The sequence below is a fragment of the Scyliorhinus canicula genome, chromosome 5, assembly GCF_902713615.1.
Source record: "Scyliorhinus canicula chromosome 5, sScyCan1.1, whole genome shotgun sequence".
NCBI lineage: Eukaryota > Metazoa > Chordata > Chondrichthyes > Carcharhiniformes > Scyliorhinidae > Scyliorhinus > Scyliorhinus canicula.
In genome coordinates, this window is record NC_052150.1 from 183,902,529 (window position 1) to 183,926,635 (window position 24,107).

The window sequence follows — 24,107 nt, forward strand, 5'->3', positions numbered from 1 at the left end:
GATTTGTTTATTGTCACGTGTACAGAGGTACAGTGAAAAGTATTTTTCTGCAAGCAGCTCAACAGATCATTAAGTACATGGGAAGAAAAGGGAATAAAAGAAAATACATAATAGGGCAACACAAGATATACAATGTAACTACATAAGCACTGGCATCGGATGAAGCATACAGGGTGTAGTGTTAATGAGGTCAGTCCATAAGAGACTTGTTCACAGGGAAAGAGTGGCCCTGAAATGTCCATTGCTGTTTAGTGCAGACTGAGACTTGCATTGAACTACAAACTTCAGTGCCTCATCACACAGATCCATTAAGAATCAGACTGTTACAAGGATTAAATAACAATCTTTTACTTTGTCAATGTGTTGAACATTTCTGTTTGAAATATCAAGTAGTAACAGTAACTGAGCATGATGATATTGGGGAGTTCCTTTAACAAATGCTGAAGTATCCTTAAACTATTTTTCAACGCCACTCAGATTATTCTACAATTAGTTGAAACATTTAATATTCAATTAAAAGTAACAGTTGCAGGTGAGGCGGGCAGAGAACTGTCACAATTAGATTTTCTACGCTCTTGCAAATTATGCATACAGCCTGGAATTACTATCAAAGGATCAACATTTGAAATGCTTGCCCTTTCTTCCGATACAAGGCAGTATAGCTCACATTGTATTAGAGCATCAACAAACATTTCAAGCAGCTACGAATGCCAGGTTCGAATTCCAGTTTAGCTGGCAGAGTTCCCTATTTTAGTCACATTGCTCCAGGGAGGTGCTTGATGGAAGTCAAGTATATTTTTAGAGATAAGGAATGGATTAGGTAGAAGATTATCCTAAAGCATTTGTTGAGTCCCCATGTAGATAATTCAGAATGGTACTGGAGGAGGCCTCGATCACACATCATCTACTGCATCCACAAGTATAGTGCAATTTCTTCAATATTTTGTGACAAGATATCCAGTTTGTATTCGCTTTAATACACTAATTCCAACTGATGCAAAACAACACTTTGGATAATTTAATGTCATGCACTAGATTATCACCTCTTTAAAACTATCCATTTGTGCAATTGGGGAAGTGTCTCTTTTCACAATTTCCACTTAAATAACATTCACAATAGAACTCGTGAAATAAAAAACGTCTTGTTTTTGTCTAGCAATAACATGGTGGTTAGTTGACCAGTTTACACTCAAAACATTTTTCCACATGCTTTCTTGGTTACTTTACACTGCGGTTACCTTCACTAGTGAATGAAGGCTTTTTTCACCAAACATATCCCGAAGGAAGGTCAGATCTTCCTGGCTGCTCACATGCGACTGCAGCTGAGTTGGCAAGGAAGCCAACAATTCATATAGACCTGTGAACAAATATGAAACACAGTAAGAGTAATGCAACAGAAATCATCATCTATTTAACGGACTCTTGTTTTGCAACTGCCTGGCTGAAGTGCTTCATTTTTTAAAGTGAGGAATCCCACAGGTTGTGGAACAGAAATTTACCAGAATCAACAGACTCTAAATCTCTAGAGATGTCCAGAGTTACAAAAGGCACTGTCCCAAATATGAGTGGCATGCTTCTCCATAAGTCTCCAAGAGGCAGACAGTAGCACACTGTTCCCCAGAAGCTTAAAGCACAATCTACCCATCAGGCAACCGGCATCAACACGAGTCAAAATAATGCAGCAACAGCAAAAACTCAAGCTGCCTTTTAGGGAGGAACCTGGCGTACTTTAAAGTCAAGTTTCAGCATGTGTTTGATTTTCTACGAGGATTACACAGGGTAAAATCCACTGCTTTTACCGAGCCAACAGGCAGGTTCTGATGGCCTCTAGAGAACCATTATTTAATATACCATTATCCCTAGGTTTTAACCAACATCATCCGGACTCCTTAAATATTTGATTACCATATAATGAACTACAGTTTTACATTACTATAGTGCTTTCAATGTTCACCTACAATGCTCATTTCCTTACTGGGAAAAGGAGAGAACACTGAGGAAACAGTTGTTGCACAATGCACCTAAGTTCTGATTATTTCTCCTAGCTTCACAGAAAGCAAAAATGTAATGAAACCACACCTGCCCTTTTAAAAATAATAGGTAAACGTTTAATCTGTATTTATCATTGGAACGTTTTGGTCATGGTTACAGAATTGTTTTATCTGAAACAATGCTGTAAAATACTCTGAATACCTGCACTGTTTTGGTGAGCAGGAGGAAAAGAGAGTGACTATAGCATCAATCTAAAAGTGATAATGCATAGGAATGCACACATTTAATATTTTTAGAAGGAACTGATTTGGGCATTCACATAGTTTACAGAGTTCGCTTCTTATTCACAGATATTCCAAATCAGAATAAAAAATAATGTTGTTAAAAACGCCAGAATGGAAACTGAACCCTAAAAAGTGGTTAAATAAAAACTCCTGACTCTATAAAATTTAGCTTTATAAGTAAAACATCAAGATGTACACATTTCTTCTACCGATTCGGTGTTTAATGCAGTATTGCTGCGGAAAAGGGCAGAAATAAAAACAAATCAACTTGAAGGGATCAAGTGCTGTGTTTAATTTTAAAATCATAATCGGCATGGAACAAGATCAATAGCAAAAATTACACCATCTCTGTGGCAGCACTAGGCCACCATCTTCATCCCTTCTAATATTTCAAATACTGAAGCAACAAAAGTAAACCTATCCCCCAAAGGACCAGAAGTCCAGAGAAGTATTGATACCGTTGTAAGTATATTTTAAGCCACTTACGAAACCAATAACGTAGAGGGGTAACATCCCAGAACAGGTGGCTGAAAGCTTGATCCTAGAGGTAGATTTTACAGAGGGCCTTTCGCAAATTTAAATTTTGAAACAAAGCCAGTTCATACAGTTGCGCTGTGCACCAGGAGTAAGCAAAGGCCAAATATAGTTAGTAAATATGCTAACACACAAAATTAAACTACATTTTACCATGTGCTGCAGTTCTCTGCTTGACTTTGGCAATAATAGTTTATATTTATACAGCACCTTACATGTAAGGGAATGTTCCAAAGCACTTCAAAGGAGCACTCTAATAGCCCTAGCCACATAAGGAATATTAGGTTAGATGACCTAAAGCTTAGTCAAAGAGGTAGGATTTTAAAAGTTTCTTAAAGGAAAAAAGGGAGGCAGAGAGGTGGAGAAGTGTTGGGAGGGTAGTTGAGAGCTTGGGCCTAGGCAACTGAAGGTACAGCCACAAACAGTGGAACCAGTAAAATTATGAGAGCACAACAGGCCAGAATTAGAGGACTGCAGAAATCAGAGTGTTATGGGTTGGAGGAGATTATGGAGATACGGAGAAGCAAAGCCATGATGACATTTTAAAATGAGGATGAGAATTTCAAAACAGCATGTTACTTGGCCAGGAGCCTATGTGGACCAATGTGATGGGGGAAGGGGATTTGCTGCGAGTTCAGACCTGGGCAGTAGAGTTTGGAATAATCTCAAACTTAGAGAGCCGAGAATGTGGTTGGTCAGTCAGCGGTGGGTTGTAATAGCTGAGCATAAAGGTAATGAAGGCATGGATGAAGATTTCAACAGCAGAGGTGAAAATAGATGCCCTTAGAGATTGCACAAACATGCATTCAGAAGCTCACTTCAGGATCAATTTTTAAAAAATAAATTTAGAGTACCCAATTAAGTTTTTCCAATTTAGGGGCAATTTAGCATGGCCAAGCCACCTAGCTTGCATATCTTTGGGTTGTGTGGGCGAAACCCACTCAAACACGGGGAGAATGAGCAAACTCCACACGTAGTGATCCAGAGCCGGGATCGAACCTGGGACCTCGGCGCCGTGACACTTCAGGATCAAACGTGACACCAAAGTTCCAAATAGACTTACGTAATATCTGACTGTTGCCGGGGAGAAGGGGAAAAAAACAATTAAACACGGAGTCATTACTTGCACACAATGTTTTATTTTGGTATATATACTAAAGCAGAACAAAGTGGAACACCAGTCTTATGGAATGCTCTAAGTTCACTTTCTATTGTACCATGCCAGATCCTAATTCAAAACGTGCATTGTTAATATCTAAAGAATGTCCCTGGCTCCTTTTAATCAGATTTTAATCAGTAGTAACAAGAACCATTTCATATATTTAAATAACTTCCAATAATCTTAGTCAACACGGTCATGTAAGCGGATGAAGAGTGTTTGTCTCATCAATAAAGTTTCTACTATTCTATGACAAATAATTATATATAAAATTAATTCTTAATACAAGGTAATCCTGAGAAGGTGAGGAACTTAAAGCCAAGTAAAAACAACTGTTGGAATTATCCAGGACTGTGAAAAATATCAGAATCATGAAAAATTAAATTAATCTCATTTTACCTGTAACTCAAAAAAAATCAAATTATTTTTTATAAACTGCACATCAAAGCATCCATGCAAGTCTAGGGCCATTGCTTGAACTATGATGCTTTAATTACTCCATCAAAAGGATCACCTGAAGAAGGAGCCGTGCTCCGAAAGCTCGTGTTTGAAACAAACCTGTTGGACTTTAACCTGGTGTTGTAAGACTTCTTACTGCCATCAAAAGGATGACATCTTAAAGGAATGCTTAAAGGAACATTATAAAAATAGAATAGTGACCTGAAGTTCCATTACAATAAGGTTAATGGGGGTTGTTGGGTTACTGGTATAGGGTGGATACGTGGGCTTGAGTAGGGTGATCATTGCTCGGCACAACATCGAGGGCCGAAGGGCCTGTTCTGTGCTGTACTGTTCTAATATTGCTTTGCGCACTTTTGAAACTTTACTCCAAGAGAAATAGCTCTACATTCAGTGCTTTGCATATTTTAATAGTAAATTTTACAATAGGGTGACAAGTCAAAAATTTAAGCAATTTGCAGTGAGTAATTCACAACAAGCCTTCTCCAAATAATTTCTTGCAAACATTCTATTGTGGTGCCTCTCATCTCACACCCATGACACTTGCACACCTTTTCCTATACTCTTCTTTTTTGACCGCTGATAATATTCAGTCTCACCCCAAGAACCTTGAAATTACTTTAAGTATCATATGAACAGAAAACAATCCTGAGGTGGGTGAAGAAGGGGATGTAGAGTTTACTAAAAAATTCAGCAGTTGTGATCCTTAATGTCCAAATCTTATGGGAAATGTCCACATGACTATTCCTAGACACGAACCATAGTTTCGACTATAGTTCTGCTATAGTATAGATACCAAAATAAAACATTGTGTGCAAGTAATGACTCCGTGTTTAATTGTTTTTTCCCCCTCTATCTGGCAACAGTTAGATATTAAGTAAGTCTGTTTGGAACTTTGGTGTCACATTTGATCCTGAAGTGTCATAGCGCCGAGGTCCCAGGTTCGATCCCGGCTCTGGGTCACTGTACATGTGGAGTTTGCTCATTCTCCCCGTGTTTGCGTGGGTTTCACCCCCACAACCCAAAGATGTGCAAGCTAGGTGGATTGGCCATGCTAAGTTGCCCCATAATTGGAAAAAAAATAACTGGGTACTCTAAATTTATTTATTTTTTAAATTGATCCTGAAGTGAGCTTCTGAACGCATGTTTGTGCAATCTCTAAGGGCATCTATTTTCACCTCTGTTGTTGAAATCTTCATCCATACTTCCGGTTGCGGAGCTAAGCCGCACGTTCAGCAGCTCCCGCTTTGGAAGGACTTGTGGGCTCTTTTGGGGGCCCCGGGCGGCGCTGATTCGACGATTGCCGGTGGATGGAGGGGTCTGGAGCGGAGCCCCCCGGGATTTGTGGTTCGGACACGAAGTGGGGCGAGGAGAGGGGCGGCTCCCCTGGGGGAGCGGGGGAGGGTGGACGGGGTGGCGGCCAGTGGAGCCCCTGGGAAGTGGAGGGGGTGGGCTGGGGAGCAGCGGGCGGCCCTTCTGCGCTGTTTCGCGGAGCTGAAGGGGGAGTTGTTGGGGTCCCTGGGGGTGGCGGCGGGTGGGCTGCTGGGGGCCCGGACGGCCCGTGGTGCAGCGATGCTCGAGTTGCAGCAGCGGGCCTCTGAGCGCGAGGAGGTGGTTTCGGCACTCGTGGGGAAGGTGGAGATACACGAGGCACTTCATAAAAAGTGGCAAGATCGGTTTGAGGAGATGGAGCTTCGGTCACGGACGAAGAACCTGCGGATCCTGGGCCTCGAGGAGGGGCTGGAGGGGTCGGACCTGCCGCCCTGTGTGGCCGTGGTGTTGGGCTCGCTAGTGGGGGCGGGATCCTTCCGTCTGCCCCTGGAGGTGGAGGGGGCCCGTGGAGTGCTGGCCGGGCGGCCTGGGGCGGGGTGGGCTCCCGCGGGCGGTGCTGGTGCGGTTCCGTCGGTTCGGCGACCGGGTGTGTGTTCTCCGGTTGGCCAAGAGGGTGAGGAGCAGTAAGTGGGAGAATTCGGTAGTGCGTATCTACCGGGACTGGAATGCGGAGGTGGCCAAGCGGAGAGCCGGGTTTGACCAGGCGGGGGCGGTGCTCCATGGAGGGCGGGTGAGGTTTGGCGTGTTGCCGCCTGCGCGCCTGTGGGTCGCCTACAAGGACCGGCATCGCTGCTTTGGGTCCCCGGAGGAAGCGTGGGCCTTTGTGCAGGCTGAGGGGCTGGAATTGGGATGGGGATGGGGGGCTGTGGGAGTTTTTCTATTCTATTCATGTGTCATTGTTTATGCTGTAGCGGGATATTCTGTTTGTTTTTGTTTTTCTCTCGCTTTCGGACGATGTAGGTTGTGGTTTCGTGTTCTAGGGGGGGTGCTGGGGTTTGTGGTTGATCTGTGTCTTTGTGTGGGGTTGGTGGTTGGGTTGGGACTGCGGTTTGGGGGCTGCGTTGGTGGGGTGGGGCGGTGTGGAGGCGCGGGTTTTCCTCTGGTTTCCCGCGCTGCGGGACGGGGGGGTGGGGCTGGTGGTGAGGGGCGTGGCTATTGGACCGGGTTTCCCACGCTGAAGCGGTGCCCGGGGGCTGGTGCAGGGACCTCATATCGGGAGGGGTCGGAGTTAGAGCGGGAGCTGCCGGGGTCAGCTGCCTCGCGTGAGTGCGGGGGGGGGGGTCCTGGCCTTTTGGGGGGGGGGGGGGGGGGGGGGGGGGGAGATACCGGGTTGCTGCTGGATTGGCCGGGGGGGGGGGGGGGGGGGGGGGGCGGGGGGGGGGGGGTTTGGGGGGGGGGCTCTATCGCCGTGGGAGGCGGGCCGAGTGGGTAATGGCCAGGGGCAGTCAATGGGTTATGGTTGATCGGCGGGGGAGGGGGGCGGGGTGCCCCCTGGTCCGGCTGATTGCGTGGAGCGGTTGGATGGGCCGGTTGAGCGGGCCCGGGTGTTTTCGCATCTGGGGGGCTGGGGGGCTGGGGGGCTGGAGGGCGGGCGTGGCCGTGCTCCGGGGGACCCGCCTGAAGGTGGCGGACAAGGTCCGTCTGAGGGGGGTTGGGTGGGGCGGGTTTTCCGCTCGGGGCTCAACTCGGGGAGCGGCGATCCTGGTGGGGAGGAGCGTGGCGTCTGGGGTTGTGGCTGGTGGTGGCGGCGGATGTGTGGTGGTGGGCGGTGGGCTGCGGGAGGAGGGGGTGGTGTTGGTTAATGTGTACGCCCCAGATTGGGATGGTGCTGGTTTCATGGGGCGTGTGTTGGGCCGCGTTCCTGGCCTGGGGGTGGGGGGGCTTGATCGTGGGGGGGGGGGGGCTTCAGTGCAGTGCTGGATCCCCTACTGGATCGTTCTAGTTCGGGGACTGGCGGGGGGCCGGCGGCGGCCGGGGTGTTGGGGGGGTTTGTGGACCAGATGGGAGGAGTGGATCCCTGGAGGTTCGGGAGGCCGAGGGCTCGGGAGTACTCCTTTTTCTCCCATGTGAAGGGGTTGTTCCCGCATTGATTTCTTTGTTCTGAGCGGGGGACTGGTCCCGAGGGTGGAGGAGGCCGAGTGTTCGGCTGTCGCAATTTCGGACCGTGCTCCGCGTTGGGTGGGTCTGGAAGTGGGGGAGGCGCGGGGCCAGTGCCCGTTTTGGCGTGGGATTGTTGGCTGACGGGGAGGTGTGTGGGGGGTTAGGGGATGTGTCGGGGGGTGCCTCGGGGTCGGTGGTGCTGGGGGGGTCCGGGTGGGGATGGTGTGGGAGGCTCTGAAGGCAGTGATTATGGGGGGGCTGGTCTCCATCCGTGCCCCGGGGGGGGGGGGGGGGGGGGGGGGGGCAGAAGAGGAAGGGGGAGTGTGGGTGTGGATGGGGGGTGGGCGTGGCTTGCTGGCCAGGTTTGATTTGTTGGCCGCCGGAGGGGCGGAGACGCGGTGGGGGAGGGCGCAGGGAGCGGTCTGTGGGTGTGGGGGGAGGGCGGGGTGCTGGCGCGCCGGCTGCGTGGGCGGGACGCGGCTGGAGGGATTGGTGGAGTGGGGGGTGGAGGTGGGGGTGTGGTGCGGCAGGGGGCAGAGGTCAATGAGGTCTTTAGGGACTTCTATAGGGAACTGTACCGGTCGGAGCCGCCGGCAGTGGGAGGGGGAAATGGCGAACTTTTTGGACAGGCTCCGATTTCCAAGGGTGCAGGAGGAGCAGGTGGAGGGACTGGGGGCGCCGATCGAGTTGGAGGAGCTGGTCAATGGGATTGGCCACATGCAGTCGGGGAAGGCGCCGGGACCGGATGGGTTCCCGGTTGAATTTTATAAGAAATACGCGGACCTGCTGGACCCCCTGTTGGTCAGGACCTTTAACGAGGCATGGGAGGGGGGTGTTCTGCCCACGATGATGTCTCGGGCACTAATCTCCCTGATCCTGAAGCGTGATAAGGACCCCTTTCAGTGCGGTTCATGCAGGCCGATTTCACTGCTGAATGTAGACGCCAAGTTGCTGGCGAAGATCTTGGCCACTAGAATAGAGGACTGTGTGCCGAGGGTGATACATGAAGATCAGATGGGTTTTGTGAAGGGGAGGCAGCTGAACACTAACGTGCGAAGGCTGCTAAATGTGATAATGATGCCGGCAGCAGAAGGAGAGGCGGAGATTGTGGTGGCATTGGATGCGGAGAAGGCCTTTGACAGGGTTGAGTGGGGGTACTTGTGGGAGGTGTTGGAAAGGTTCGGTTGGGTGGGGTTTATTAAATGGGTGAGGTTACTGTACGAGGCCCCGATGGCGAGTGTAGCGACAAATGGGAGGAGGTCCGAGTACTTCAGGCTCCACCGTGGGACGAGGCAGGGGTGCCCCCTGTCCCCCTTGCTTTTTACGCTGGCAATAGAGCCTCTTGCCATGTCTCTCAGGGAGTCGAGGAGGTGGAGGGGTTTGGTGCGAGGGGGGGGGATGAGCACCAAGTGTCTCTGTATGCGGACGACTTGCTGTTGTATGTAGCAGACCCGGTGGGGGGAATGCCGGAGGTGATGGAGATTCTTGTTGAGTTCGGGAGTTTCTCGGGATATAAATTGAACCTGGGCAAGAGTGAGTTCTTTGTCGTGCACCCGGGAGATCAGGAGGAGGGGATTGGTAGGCTCCCGCTAAAGAGGGCAGTGAGGAGTTTTAGGTACCTGGGGGTTCAGGTGGCTAGGAGCTGGGGGACTCTGCACAAGCTCAATTTTACTAGGTTGGTGGAACAGATGGAGGAGGAATTTAAAAGGTGGGACATGCTGCCGTTGTCGTTGGCGGGAAGAGTACAGTACGTTAAAATGACGGTGCTCCCGAGGTTTTTGTTTCAGTGCCTCCCCATTTTCGTTCCGAGGGCCTTTTTTAGGAGGGTGAACAGCAGCATTCTGGGATTTGTTTGGGCGCATGGGACTCCGAGGGTAAGGAGGGTCTTTTTGGAGCGGGGCAGGGATAGAGGGGGGCTGGCGCTGCCCAACCTCTCTGGGTACTATTGGGCGGCTAATGTCTCGATGGTACGCAAGTGGGTAATGGAGGGGGAGGGGGCAGCATGGAAAAGGATGGAGATGGCGTCCTGCGGAGGCACGAGCCTGAAGGCACTGATAACGGCTCCGTTGCCGCTCCCTCCAACGAGGTACACCACTAGCCCGGTGGTGGCGGCCACCCTCAAAATTTGGGGGCAGTGGAGGCGACACAGGGGGGAGGCGGGGGGCTCGGCGGAGGCCCCGCTGCGGGGGAACCACCGGTTTGTCCCAGGGAACATGGATGGCGGGTTCCTGGGGCGGCACAGGGCGGGCATTAGGAAGTTGGGCGACCTGTTTATTGACGGGAGGTTCGCGAGCCTTGGTGAACTGGAGGTGAAGTTTGAGCTCCCCCCGGGGAATATGTTCAGGTACCTTCAGGTCAAGGCGTTTGCTAGGCGACAGGTGGAGGGGTTCCCTTTTCTGCCCCCGCGGGGGGTAAGGGATAGGGTGCTTTCGGGGGTGTGGGTCGGGGATGGGAAGGTGTCTGACATCTATCAGGTAATGCAGGAGGTGGGGGAGGCGTCGGTAGAGGAACTGAAGGCTAAGTGGGGGGTGGAGCTGGGGGAGCAGATTGAGGAGGGGACATGGGCTGACGCCCTGGAGAGGGTGAACTCCTCCTCTTCACGTGCGAGGCTTAGCCTCATCCAGTTCAAGGTACTGCACAGGGCTCATATGTCCGGGACGAGGATGAGCAGGTTCTTTGGGGGCGAAGACAGGTGCGTCAGGTGTTCGGGGAGTCCAGCGAACCATGCCCATATGTTCTGAGCATGCCCGGCACTGAAAGAGTTCTGGAAGGGGGTGGCGGGGATGGTGTCGAGGGTGGTGGGATCCAGGGTCAAGCCAAGTTGGGGACTCGCGATATTTGGGGTTGGGAGGGAGCCGGGAGTGCAGGAGGCGAAAGAGGCCGATGTTTTGGCCTTTGCGTCCCTAGTAGCCCAGCGGAGGATCTTGCTGCAGTGGAAAGATGCGAGACCTCAGAGTGTGGAGACCTGGATTAATGACATGGCGGGATTCATTAAGTTGGAAAGGGTCAAGTTCGCCCTGAGGGGGTCGATACAAGGGTTCTTTAGGAGGTGGCAGCCTTTCCTCGACTTTCTGGCTCAACGATAAGGTGCTAGGTCAGCAGCAGCTGCAACCCAGGGGGGGGGGGGGGGGGGGGGGGGGGATTTAGGGGGATAGTGTTCAAGTTAATTTGCTTATTGTTAATTTACTCTGTTGTTTATTGGGGTTGGGGGGGGTGGGGGGTTTGTTAAATGCGTTGTTACGGGTGCCGGGGGGTGTTTATTATTATTATTAAAAAATCTTCATCCATGCCTTCATTACTTTGGATCATAACCAATTTTTGTCAATGTTACTCGTACCTCCAGTTACATTTTGCAACCTCAGATCTGTTCCATTTCCTAAATATTTGGTTATTTATTAAATTCCACCCAAATGAAAGCAAAATGTAATTTCTAACATGAATTTTCCTCAGATTTAATGAGGGTTAATTGTCGGTAACATTCACATGATACCTGAACCTTAAATTCAAACATGGCTTCACAAAATGTTATGTGGAGCAAAACAGATTTTGTTCACACTAAGCAGTTCAATAAAATAAGCCACAGCACTGCTATAACTTTTCTATGATGGCCACCTGCAAAGGACCATGGGAATTATGGCCAACCCAGGACTCAGACAGATACACAGCCTATGCCTATCTAAAACACAGGTAACCAGACCTGACCTAAACCCCTGCTCATTTACATTTTAATGGCCCATTTCCCAGGACAATAGGACTCCAATCAAGCAACCGTTACTACCACAGACTAATCGTCGCCACTCCCTTATACAAATGCACAACTGCTAAGGTCAATGACCGCTAAGGATCCGCCCAGCCACGAAGGCATCCGCCCTTTATTGGCCGAAATCGAAGAGAGTGATCAGAGCCCTGTCGAACTATTGGGTCCAAGGTTAAGGACTGCCCCAAACTGCGTGAAATCCCAGAGGGATAAAAGAGAGCACAGCAATGTGTTCTGTCTCTCTTGGATCCGGCCTAATTGTAGCAGGAACAGCCAGCTAAGTTCAAGACCAACGATCGCTACCTGACAGATGAGCCCAGCGGAGACAGAGCCACTGTCTTCGAACCTGCCAAGGAAAATCCAGATAAAGGCCTTAATCCACTTGCACAGTGCCGGTCGCCCGGAAGTTAAGTATAGGTTATTATAGCTCATAGGTGTAGTTTAACTCATAGTAGATATTGTGTTTGCATGTTGAGATAACTCTTGTGTATGCAAATAAACCATCTTTTGAACTAACTAACTGGTTGTGCAGTCATTTGATCGCTATAAGGGAAAGGCTTGTGGTTCACAGAGATAAACAAATAGAGCAACAACAGTAAGAAGTCTTGCAACACCAGGTTAAAGTCCAACAGGTTTGTTTCGAATCACTCGCTTTTGGAGCACTGCTCCTTCATCAGGTGAAAGGTCTTTAACATTAAGTCTTGAGTAAAAAGTTTCTACTTTTGATTTAGTAGTGGTGGAACAGACAATAGAATAAATTAAATTGCTATTGTCCAGAGCACAAATTATCTTGCAGATAACGATTTTGGAAGTTCATTGTTAGGGACTATACCCAAGTGTACCAGGACAAAAGCAGCCTGTAAATAACATAACTTTATAATAACTGTTGAAAAGGGTTTGTTTTGACAATGTAATCTGTGGACTCCATCACAGCTGCAGACATAGAACACAGCCAGCTAGTTCTATGGATTCCTAAGGATGTCAAAAGGCTACATCTACAAAAAGGATAGACCACTTTCCAAGCTATATTTCAAACTTATACAACTATCACCAGATTGTAGCTTGGTGATCTTGCAACCATGAAGTGGTATGACTTGCTCAGTATCGACCTCAATTTTCAAAATAGCAAATTTCCAATCTTAGCAAGATGGCCCAAGTAAGATGACATGTACACCCACAGTGAGGGAAGGAAATAAATTAAAATGGGAAGCAAAAAAATAAATTGATGATTTATATTTGCACGATAAAATGGTTGCCTCAGCCAAAAGCTAACATAAACCATTTAATCTTTGGTGCTACATAACCAATCACCATTTGGGATTCTGACAGGATAGATGCTGAGAAGATGTTTCCCCTTCTGGGGGAATCTAGAATTAGGGGCAGAGTTTAAAAATAAAGGGTCTCCCATCTAAGGCTGAGGTGAGGAGGAATTTCTTCTTCCAGACAATTTAGTGTTTGGAATTCTCTTCCCCGGCAAGTGTTGGAGGCTGGGACTTTGATTACATTCACAGTTGAGTTTGATTTTTGATTGACAAGGGAGTCAAAGGTTCTGGCGAATAGGCACAACCCTGCCTGGATCTATATTCCTCTCAAATCATGGGTGTGCAGCAAGGCATAGATACTTATGCTGCCCTTAGAAACAATGTGAGAAGCCTCCCACGCATGCTGCTCCTTTGCCTTCAAAGCCTTTCAATCCAATTACCGTTGCCTAGTCAGAACTACAAGTTGGGGTTCCCCTTTAGTTGTCCAGTTGAGCTGAACCACAGCTCCATCCACCGAATGACCCGACTCCCATCCAGCATTTCCATATCTGGACTTTGAAACTCTGGGTACGTCTGGAGAAGCCACGGTGCACATTACCTTTGAGGGTTGCTCAAATACCTTTTACCCTCACACGGATACCTATACTCTGCCGCCACCCCCATCACCATTGTTTCCAACCGGTGTCACTGTGAACATCCCCATGGTCACCTCGAAATCCATACCCATCACCCTTCATCCCATTAACAGAGAATGTCCAACTGACCTCCCCAAGAGCCCACCACTGTCACTGTTCCAATGCACACCTTTGTTTCCCCCCACACTTACAAAATAATGCAGTGGTTCTGGATGGGGTGGAATTGCAACAATGAACTCTATAATTAGTTCAAAACAATCATCCTTAGCGAAGATAATCGCAAATAAATTGTCACTCCACAACGCACTACATCTCAATCTGGCCTTGAAACACAATGCAGAACGGACAACCAGTTGTGCCTGCTTCAAGGACATGTAAGGGTCCTTCCTATTTATTTTTTGTCTGTTCCCTTGTTTCCCCCTTTCTTTTATTTTGCAGTTACATTTTTCATCCATGGATGATTTAAGGACATGCATTTTTTAGACAGCTTGCCATTTTAATTCAAGCAGAAGAAAGTGGCGGCCTGTGCCTTTAATTCAAATGGAAGGATCGAGAAGGCTTTGCCGATTTAAATTGTGGACCGGCATTAATGACAAAGATTGGCGGGGCTCGCATGATTGATTTGGCTGTTGGCCAATGAATGAGTCCAGAAGGCTGTGTTCTGCCCGGTAACAGGTGATGATTGGATATTATCCCATTGGAATATTTCTCAGAGCCACAAGGTTCCATTTTAGTTTACTTTTGATTTTGGCAGTGGAGACAAAAGATTCAGCAGATTCCTTTCCAGAAAACTGCTGCTAAGCCTCTCCAAATAAGATAAAGCTCTAATAAGCCTGTGGGTGTTAGATTCCTAAAATCAGGGCCTGAAGACAGGCCACGAAGATAGAGCAAAGTCTAATAAAACAGGGGCTCCATCTCACCAGGAATATTGAGAGTACGGGCTGCAAAACAAAGACTGTGATTCTCAAGCTTACTGTGGAGAAAGCCTGCAAGGACCCATCGTCTGATGCAAAGACTGTTTTCTCTTTCGTTTACATTTTTTTACCTTTACTCCTCCTCTGGGCGTGTTTCTCCAGAAAACTTCCAAGTGTGTTAGCGAGTGGGAACTGCCGAGAGCTTCCCGGCACACTGCCAACAACACAATTCAATGTTAACTGGTCCACTTAACAAGGCCTCACTGGCTCTTCACCGCAAATGAAGGCTCGCCAGCCGATTCGCCAGGACCCAGCGTGCCAGGCCCTCGCTAATAAAGTCGAGGAGCACTCGCTCAGCCAACCCCAGCTAGCTCAGAACAATGGCACCGAGGAAACCAAGATTCAGAGATGCTGATCTGGAAAAGCTGGCAGATGCTGTGGAGGCCACGAGGAACGTCCTGTTCCCTTGAAGTGCCCAGATAGTCAGCCGCAGCGCAGCCAGTGCTGCCTGGGATGAGGTGGCAGCAGCTGAGAGCACGGGGAGTGTGACCAAGACGACTGGCCTCCAGTGCCGTAAGAAGGTCAACGATCTATACCGGGCAGCATGAATGGATGCTAACAACCCCTCACCCCACCGCACCGCCCCCCCCCCCCCCCCCCCAAAGGAGCATCCATATGACCCCCAACCCTCATCCTTCAACCTTCCCTCCCACCGCTGTGAACCATGCGTGTGGATAACGATGTCCCCTGTGTTTTCTCAGGAGAAGTTCTCCCATAATTGTTGGGAGAGGACCCAGACTGGCTGAGGGGTGCCAGACTTAAGAATCCTCACCTCTTTCGAGGAGCGTGCCCTGGAGGTGAATGGGGTGGCTGAGGACAGGGCGACCACCAATGCAGAGGCTGGCGGATGCTGCAGAGATGAGGAACTACCGGGTTCCACCCGGAGGACCTGCCAAACGAGAGTTGAGGGCAGCACAGTAGCACCATGGGTACCACTGTTGCTTCACAGAGCCAGGGTCCCAGGCTCGATTCCCAGCTTGGGTCACTTAGTGGAGTGTCACTCTGTGTGGAGTCTGCATGTTCTCCCTGTGTCTGTGTGGGTTTCCTCTGGGTTCTCCAGTTTCCTCCCACAAGTTCCGAAAAACGTGCTCTCAGCTAATTTGGACATTCAGAATTCTTCCTTTGTGGACCCGAACAGGCGCCGGAATATGGCAACTAGGGACTTTTCACAGTTACTTCATTGCAATGTTAATGTCAGCCTACTTGGCAGACTAACCCTCCCTCCCACTGACAACATGTCCATTCTCCCGCCGGTCCTCCAGCCGAAGGCACTGGCCCATTCGGGACGGCACCCTCTCCTGACTCCCAGGAGAACTCCTCGGGGGAGAGCTCCGAGGATGCAAGTGTTACAGTCACGGGACAGCTGTCATACTCACCCTCCACCAGCGCAGTTGCACACACCTAAGTGGGACATGTTCGTGGACAATCTTCTGGGGCACAAGCTGGTGAGCACCACATGCACAGCTGTGCCGCCCTGTCCCATGTACTAACTTCAAGATGCAGCCTCATAGGTATGGAACGCGGGGGAGCTGGTGGATCCCAGGACCCAGCCTGATGCTGACGGAGAAGTCAGTATCACTCCAGCAGGTACATAGCCGCTTGGAGGAATCCCAGAGGCTACGGGCGCATGAGATGGCGCCAAAAATGCGTGGCATCGAGGCCAACACTGCTAAGTTGGCGACTGCAGTGGAAGCCTGGTGCATAACATCGGCACTATTAGTGAAGGTTGCGCATTCGGTGACGGCCATCGCTGAGGTTCTCGGCAGAATGTGCGACTCGTTGGGGGCTGTGATCTAGTACTAGACTGACCTTGGTGAGGTTCTGCGGGACATGTTTCACTCTTAGATGGGCATGGCCGAGGCGCTGTGGAGTTTATCCCAGTTGCAGGTAGGTATTGCCGAGGGACTGCAGAGCATGTCCCAATCACTGAGGAGCATCGCCGAATGCGTCAACACGATCATGCAGACATTGGAGAACCGCCAGGGCTGGCAGAACCAGATGATGTAGGGGCAGCCGGTGCTCGATCCAGCTGCCCCTCCATCCCAAGGTGAACCCCAGGGCTGTATGGGCACTGACCCATGGAGTGGAGACAGTGGCCACCAGCTCCCCCGGTTCCATGCCTATGAGTCTCCATCTCAAAGTCAGCACATGGGACAGGGCAGCACAGCTGTGCATGTGCCAACGACAAGTGCACCGGGCGCTCTGGCTTCAAAGCCAACCCAAGGGCATCGAAGGCCACGGGGAGAAGTAAGCAGCTGACTACCTCTACCTCCGAGGTGCATCCTGGAAGACACCTAGATATAGCGGTAGATCTACAAGGGCCAAGCACATTGAGGATCACTGAGGGCGCCAGGGGAGGGGGAGCGGCACCATCAGGAGAGTGGGCGATCGTAAAATAAATAAACACCTTTGTGTACAACCATTATGATGCCTCTGTCACTTTCTTCCGCAATGCAGGCTGTACTCTGAACCCTTGGCCCACCCATCTCTCCAGCTATCTCTCCCTCCCCATGGCAGTAGCCTTCCCTCTCAGCAGTAGCCTTCAGCCGCACAGCCAGAGGCCACGGCAGTCGGTGGGGGTTATGGGTAGTTGATGGAGCAGATGGGCAGTGACAAGATTTGCCTGTGGAATGGGTAAACAATCCAGGGTTTGGCATGGCGGTGCCATCAGCGGTTGCCCCCTGGTTGCCCCACATTGCATTCCCCCCCCTTATGGTGGCCCACCCCTGCAGAAGGTCCCCATCCCCAGCCGAGAGTCCCCCACCCTCCGCAGAGCACTGGAGCGGCAGGCTCAATGCCCCCAGGCTCTTCGCCTGTGAGAAAAGATGGCTATTCACCTCCTCAGCACCCCATAGAAGCCCTTCCGCCAAGTTCTTGTTTTTCAAAAGGAGTACTAACCGGAGCCAGCGTGAGCACTTCCTTGGGTGGCTGCAGAATGACAGGAAGCCGTTGGATATGGGGTGGCTCCTGCTAATTGTATGGAAATAGGGCTTAAATGGTAATAATTGGTTTCTCACCTCACCAGAGCGAGATCCTGATTGCGCCTATGGGAGCAGGCCGATTGCATTGCAAACTGTTTGGCACCTGGCACGCTTCTCATTTTTAGCCTCTCCCACTGTTTTGCCTCGTTTTGCTTGATCAAGAGCGTAACGAGGCCTGAAGATCGCGCCCTTGTGTGTGAGAAAAGAGGCTGGGGAGGCATGTTACAGTAGGAGTTAGGTACTTATTAATATTTAACCAACTGTATCTGCTATGTATTTCACCATGAAGCTTAATAGGCAAAAGTTTCAGAATTTGAGTGAGCCAGGACAGACGTATGCAGAGTTTGAAAGGGTTAAGCAAAACAATTTTGATCAATGGGGACAAGCATTGAAAGTTGCAGCATCCTAGGAGGCTCTGAGAGAGTGGAGATTATATCCTGATTTCATTGTATGTGGTCGGCACGGTAGCACAGGTTCGCACTGTTGCTTCACAGTGCCAGGGTCCCGGGATCGATTCCCGGCTTGGTTAACTGTCTGTGTGTAGTCTTCTTGTTCTCCCATATCTGCGTGGCTTTTCTCCAGGTGCTCCGGTTTCCTCCTACATGTCCCGAAAGACATGCTGTCAGGTGAATTGGACATTCTGAATTCTGTGTTCCCGAACAGGAACCGGAGTGTGGTGACTGGGGGATTTTCACCATAACTTCATTGCAGTGTTAATGTAAGCATACTTGTGACATTAAAGATTATTATTAAGTTCAATTGGTAATATCTGTGATTTAGTGTCAGGTCCAGTAGTTAACAGAGTGGTTAAGAATCTACCAGTGGACAGAGTAGACTTACTTTTGGGGAAATATTTTGCAGGAGTGAAGGTTTTGGCCTCACCTATGATTACAGAGTCCAAGGGATGGATAAAGTGACAGAACAGTTTACAGGAACAATTTCCTAAAATTTATCAGTGGTTAGCACTGCTGCCTCACAGTGCCAGGACCCGGGTTCAATTCTGGCCTTGTGTGATTGGCTGTATGGAGTTTGCACTTTCTCCCAGTGTCTGCGTGGGTTTCCTCCGGATGTCCCGCTTTCCTCCCACAGTCCAAAGAAGTGTAGGTTGGTGGGGTTACGGGGATAGGGTGGAGAGTGGGCCTAGGTAGGGTGCCCTTTCAGAGGGTTGGTGCAGACTCGATGAGCCAAATGGCTTCCACCTGAACTGTAGTAATTCTATGGTTCTTAGAGGAATTTAAGAATAACCTACCTTCTATGATAAGAACCCACGTTAAAGATCAACGGGTGATGGCTGCTAGGGAAGCAGCAATTATGGCCAACATTTATGAACTAATCCATAAATTTAAACCGTTGTTCCAACACCCCCATAATTTTGAAAAGGATGTGAAGTGAGAGAGTAAAAGGAAGGCAAGTAGCCAAGATAAGGAATTGATAGCTTGGAATGCCCAGAGATCTCCTTCGACCAAGAAGATACTGATGGTGGTGGTAAGACTGGAAAGCCTAGATATTACTATTGTAATAAGGTGGGGCATGTTCAGCATGTTGGAAGTTGGGGGGAAAGCCTAAGGGACTTGGAATACATAAGGAGGATTTTGAAAAGGGAACCTAAGTGGGGAATACTACAGGGCAGACTGTAGATCTGGATAGAACTGGGAGACCTCAGCAAACAGTGTTGTGGGAGCAGGTGTGATGAATGAGGTAGAGGAGAGATGTACAGGGTTTTTGTCTCAGGGAAAGATCACCCCATTTACATCAACTGATGTAGACAGACCCATAACTATTTTAAGGGACACCAATGCTGCGTAAAGTCTTCTACTGGAGAAAGATTTGTCTTCCCTCCAGAGAGTTCAATGAAAGCTAAGGTATTAGTGAATGTGATAAATGGAGATTGTAAACCGGTTCCATTGTATGAAGTACAATTGGAGAGTAATTTAGTGTCAGGTCCAGTCGTTGTTGGAGTGGCTAAGAGGTTACGAGTGGACAGAGTAGACTTACTTTTGGGAAATTATTTGAAGGATCTGGGCATGCAGATTCACAGTTCCCTAAAAGTGGCAACAAAGGTGGCAACGGTGATTAACAAGGCATGTGGCATGCTTGCCTTCAATTGCCAGGGCATTGAGTACGGGAGTTGGGAAATCATTTGCAGCTATATAAAACCTTGATTAGGTCTCATTTAGAGGATCGCGTGCAGATCTGGTCACCACATTATCAGAAGGACGTGGAAGCTTTGGAGAGAGTGCAAAGAAGGTACACCAGGATGTTGTCTGGTCTCGAGGATGTTGGCTATGAGAAGAGGTTGAATGAACTAGGATTGTTTTCACTGGAAAGATGGAGGCTGAGGGGAGACTTGATAGAGGCCTACGAAATTATGAGAGGCATAGACAGGGTGGACAGTCAGAGGCTTTTTCCCAGGGTGGAAGTGTCAATTACAAGGGGACACAGGTTCAAGGTGAGAGGAGGAAAGTTTAAGGCAGATGTACGGGGTATGTTTTTCACGCAGAGTGGTGGCTGCCTGGAACACGCTGCCAGAGGATGTGGGGAAGCAGGCACATTAGCAACATTTAAGAGGCATCTGGATAGAAATAGTGGGATATGGACCGAGTAAGGGCAGAAGGTTTTTTTTTTTAGTTAGGGCATCATGATCAGCACAGGCTTGGCGGACGTTCCTCTACTGTGCTTTTCTTTGTTCTTTGAGTGAAGATTGTAGTTTCACCCATGGTTACAGACAGTCCGAGGGAAGATACAGGGACAAAACAGTTACAGGAACAATTTCCTGATATTTTTCTATCATTTGTGGTGTGACGCCCAGGGAAATAGCAAAACAAAGTTCACCACCAGAGATTAAAATCACGCCACAAGCAGATGGTAGAACATAGAACATAGAACAGTACAGCACAGAACAGGCCCTTCGGCCCTCGATGTTGTGCCGAGCAATGATCACCCTACTCAAACCCCAAGTATCCATCCTATACCCGTAACCCAACAACCCCACCCCCCCTTAACCTTACCCTTTTTAGGACACTACGGGCAATTTAGCATGGCCAATCCACCTAACCCGCACATCTTTGGTAGTGTTTTCAAAAGTATGAATGAAGACAATTCCAATGAAGTGGTTGGTCCGACTTGAGGGCAAGGAAGCAGATGCAGAGATACATAGACCAGCACAGTCAGCTCTCACAAAAGTTGAGACTGAGGGGGTTCGAGAGTGCTATTTCATTAAGAAAGGAATTCTGATGTGGAAGTGGAGTCATCCTCATAGACCTGTGGACAAGGAATGGACGGTTGTTCATCAGATTGTCGTACCGTCCAAATATCGCAGGGAAGTACTGCGGATAGCGCACAAGACAAACGGCAGTACGTGGGAATTCACAAAACTCAGGCATCTGTCAATAGGCCTTTTTTCTGGCCAGGACTGCACAAGGATGCAGTACAGTTCTGTAGAACCTGCCATACCTGTCAGGTAATAAGTAAACCACAGCATGTGATTAAACCCACACCTTTAGTGCCCATACCAGTGTTTGAAGAACCTTTTAGTCGGGTTAGACCATTGCCTAAAACAAAGACAGGGCATCAGCACATTCTTACAATCATGGATATAATTGGGAAAGACTCACAGGATCCTGCCAGGTAGCCCAAGAGCATTTAAAGGTTTCTGGAGCTCGAAAGGAACTGTGGTCCGATAAATAAGCTAGGTCCACAACCTTTCAGGCTGGGGATGAGATACTAGTATTGTTGCCGTTGCAGGGTGAATCTCTGACAGTAAAAGTCAGACTTTCGGCACCCAAGAGGTGGGGTGAGACTATGTTCAATTGGTTTGCTGGTGGCCAATGAATTGGGCAAACGCCATATTCTGCCTGGTAACAGGTGATGATTGGATCCTGCCTGAATGGGATGATTTTCAGAGGCCTCAGGAAAACAGAGTTGAAACCTGGACACAAAGTGGCAAGGGTCTGCTCTCTTCTCTCCAGACAGGCTGAGTTGATCTATTCCTGAACCTACAGAGGCCTGAATGAATCTACAGTGAAAACCTCAAACTGAAAGCAAAGTTTGAAGAGGAATGAGGTGCTAGTAACAACCATCTGAAACAAAAACTAATTTCTTTTGACTTCAATGCTTATTATTTTTATTCTTCTTCTCTCATCTGTGTTTATCTGCCTTGTGTATATGTGTAAGAGGGTGGAGGCAAGTCAAAGTGGGGGGTTAGGAATATTTGATAGTTAACCAATTGTACTTGCTGCATATTTAATTATAGTTCTTCTTCTAAATAAAACATAATTGTGTTTAAATTTAAAAATCTGATGACTGTTACCCGCACCAGCCTCCCCGGACAGGCGCCGGAATGTGGCGACTAGGGGCTTTTCACAGTAACTTCATTGAAGCCTTCTTGTGACAGATAACATACGTCCCAGTAGTACACAGTGGTCAACAATTTGCATCTGCTGAGTGATGGAGATCAAGAGATAAGACTTCATTATCACATGACTCACAGTCCCAATGCCAAGGCTGAGAATGCTGTCAGGGCCATTAAATGACTATTTCACAAACTTCAGAGAGTCCAATCAGCGTTTCTAGCTCTGTTACTTTGGGGCAATACACTGGGTAATGGTGTCGGTACAATCTGTGCAAAGAACCTAATCGGTAGCAGGTGCAAGACATCACTTCCTTAAGTGGGAACACTGACAGTCTAGAATTAGACAGAGGACGACTCTTGGCACTTACAGGCATCAGTAGCAATACAAAATACAGGAATGCCAAACCACGCCAAGAAATACAGTGCAGATGACACTCCATGGCCAAAAGCATTTTGAGGGCTGTAACATGCACTTGCAGGATCAGTTCTAGAAGAGATGATGCACAAGTCAAAGAATTAACCTACTAAATGATTTATACCGATGAACCACTCCTGAGTTTGAGGACTTTTTTGAAACATAGTTCTGTAATAGTCTTCTGACCAGTTCACATTGTCTATGTCAAGAAACAACTGCAACACTTGAACGACCTTGTAATCAACGACATCAAATGCAGAATTGCAAGATACCTGAAAGTACTGCAACTTAATGCATCAGCAAATCATTGATATTCTTTAGAAGAATTCAGAAGGATGCCTATTTTGAAGTATTAACACTCCAGTTTCAGAATCCATGGGGAAAAAAATCAAATCTGATGCGGCACTATGCACAGTGTCTATAACAGCTGCTAGGTAGCAGGTCCACACTGTAACAAGTAGAATATTGAGACCCTGAAAATCCCAACAAGTTACAATGAAGTTTCAGAAAATGGGATTCATTGAAGAGGCTTGTTCAGACGTCAGATAGCAACATTTGGAATTACCAGCAGTTTGGAAAAGGTTCACTCAACTAATTTCCAGGGTGCAGGAAAGGTTGAGCAGTTCCCTCAATTGAGAGATGACCTTATTGAAACATACCAGATTCTGAGGGGACTAGATGAGGCAGATGCTGAGAGGATGTTTGTCTTTGCGGGGGAGTCTAGAATTGGGGGACAGTTTAAACATTAGGGGTGAGTCTGTGGAATCTCTTCCCCAGAGAGCAGTAGAGGTTGGTTTATTTAATACAACCGAGGCAGAGTTAAATTTATGATGGGCATAATCAAATCAGCCATAATCTTAACCAAGATCAGAGCAGGCCGAGGCGTAATATGGCCTACTCCTTTTCTGAATTCTTGCGGAACATCAATTCAACACAATGACTGCAGCCAATGTTGTGCTTCGGCTGCAGCAGTAGGGTGGAACCCAACTTGCCCAATTTTACAGATCTGTAGCTAAAAGGATTTTTCCTCATGTGTAATGTGGCAAACAGACAACTTGCTGTTTCAACTGCAGTACTTTAATTGTCAGTAGAAATATGCAATTTAATATTTTGTCTTTACAAATGCTGGTCCCGTTCCCTTGAATGGCAGCCTCCTCCCAGCCAGTTCAGTGATTCACATCACTGCAGCATTGTGGAAAATTGGCTCTAACTAAATTGAGCAGAAAATCACTGTTCCTGCAAATGTTTCTGAATTGTCAAATATTACAGGAATGAAGGGCTTTACTTGCGTTGATGCTTAATCCCAAGATAAAACATATTAGCAGCGCTGTCCTTTTTCAATGCACAGAATCAAGAATCCATCTTGCAATACAGAACTCAGACAAGTTGCAGAGACAAGATTCCGTAAGAAAAAGGGTACTCTGCCGTGCCAATGTTATAAAAAATTTATAAAACAGACCAAGTATTAAGACTTCCCGAACCCACATTCAAAAACTGAATATAGCCACTGATGCAGAAACAGCATTCGATTGGGTGAAAAACTTGGGACTGGATACTTTAGCGTTCAATGCCGGAATTGCAAACTGCGATTGGACGACGGATCGAGTGAGCAGAAATAGAGGCTGGCGCCGGGCACCCGGCGGAATGCCATGCAGCAGCGTGAATACGCTCTACACCGCATGAGCATGCAAATTCTAGTGTAGGCCAATGGCATATCATTAATGGGACCGACTCGGCATTCACCGGGCCTCCCGCGGTCCTCCGGCTCCACTAGGCGGAATTCCCGATGGCATGCTTCACTTGTGGTATTTTATGTGAGGAAACAAGCACCCCATGGCTTAAGAGGGTGAGAGGGAGTTAAGACATATTCTG

General features: G+C 48.4%; 1 protein-coding gene across 20 annotated transcripts in view; it reads right to left on the reverse strand.

Moving 5' to 3' along the window:
- The window catches only part of mpp7a (membrane protein, palmitoylated 7a (MAGUK p55 subfamily member 7)), a 779,450-nt gene that overhangs the window by 413,915 nt on the left and 341,428 nt on the right, over positions 1 to 24,107 (reverse strand). For 19 of the 20 annotated variants that reach the window (XR_005460776.1, XM_038798233.1, XM_038798231.1 and 16 more), the window contains one exon: positions 1,239 to 1,357. The exons of the other annotated variant lie outside the window; for it this stretch is intronic. Coding sequence is in view for 18 of the 19 variants with exons in the window: in XM_038798233.1 (XP_038654161.1) it covers positions 1,239 to 1,357 (119 nt within the window). In the remaining variant the exon portion in view is untranslated. The remainder of the gene's footprint in view (positions 1 to 1,238; positions 1,358 to 24,107) is intronic. 20 annotated transcript variants of the gene reach the window in all.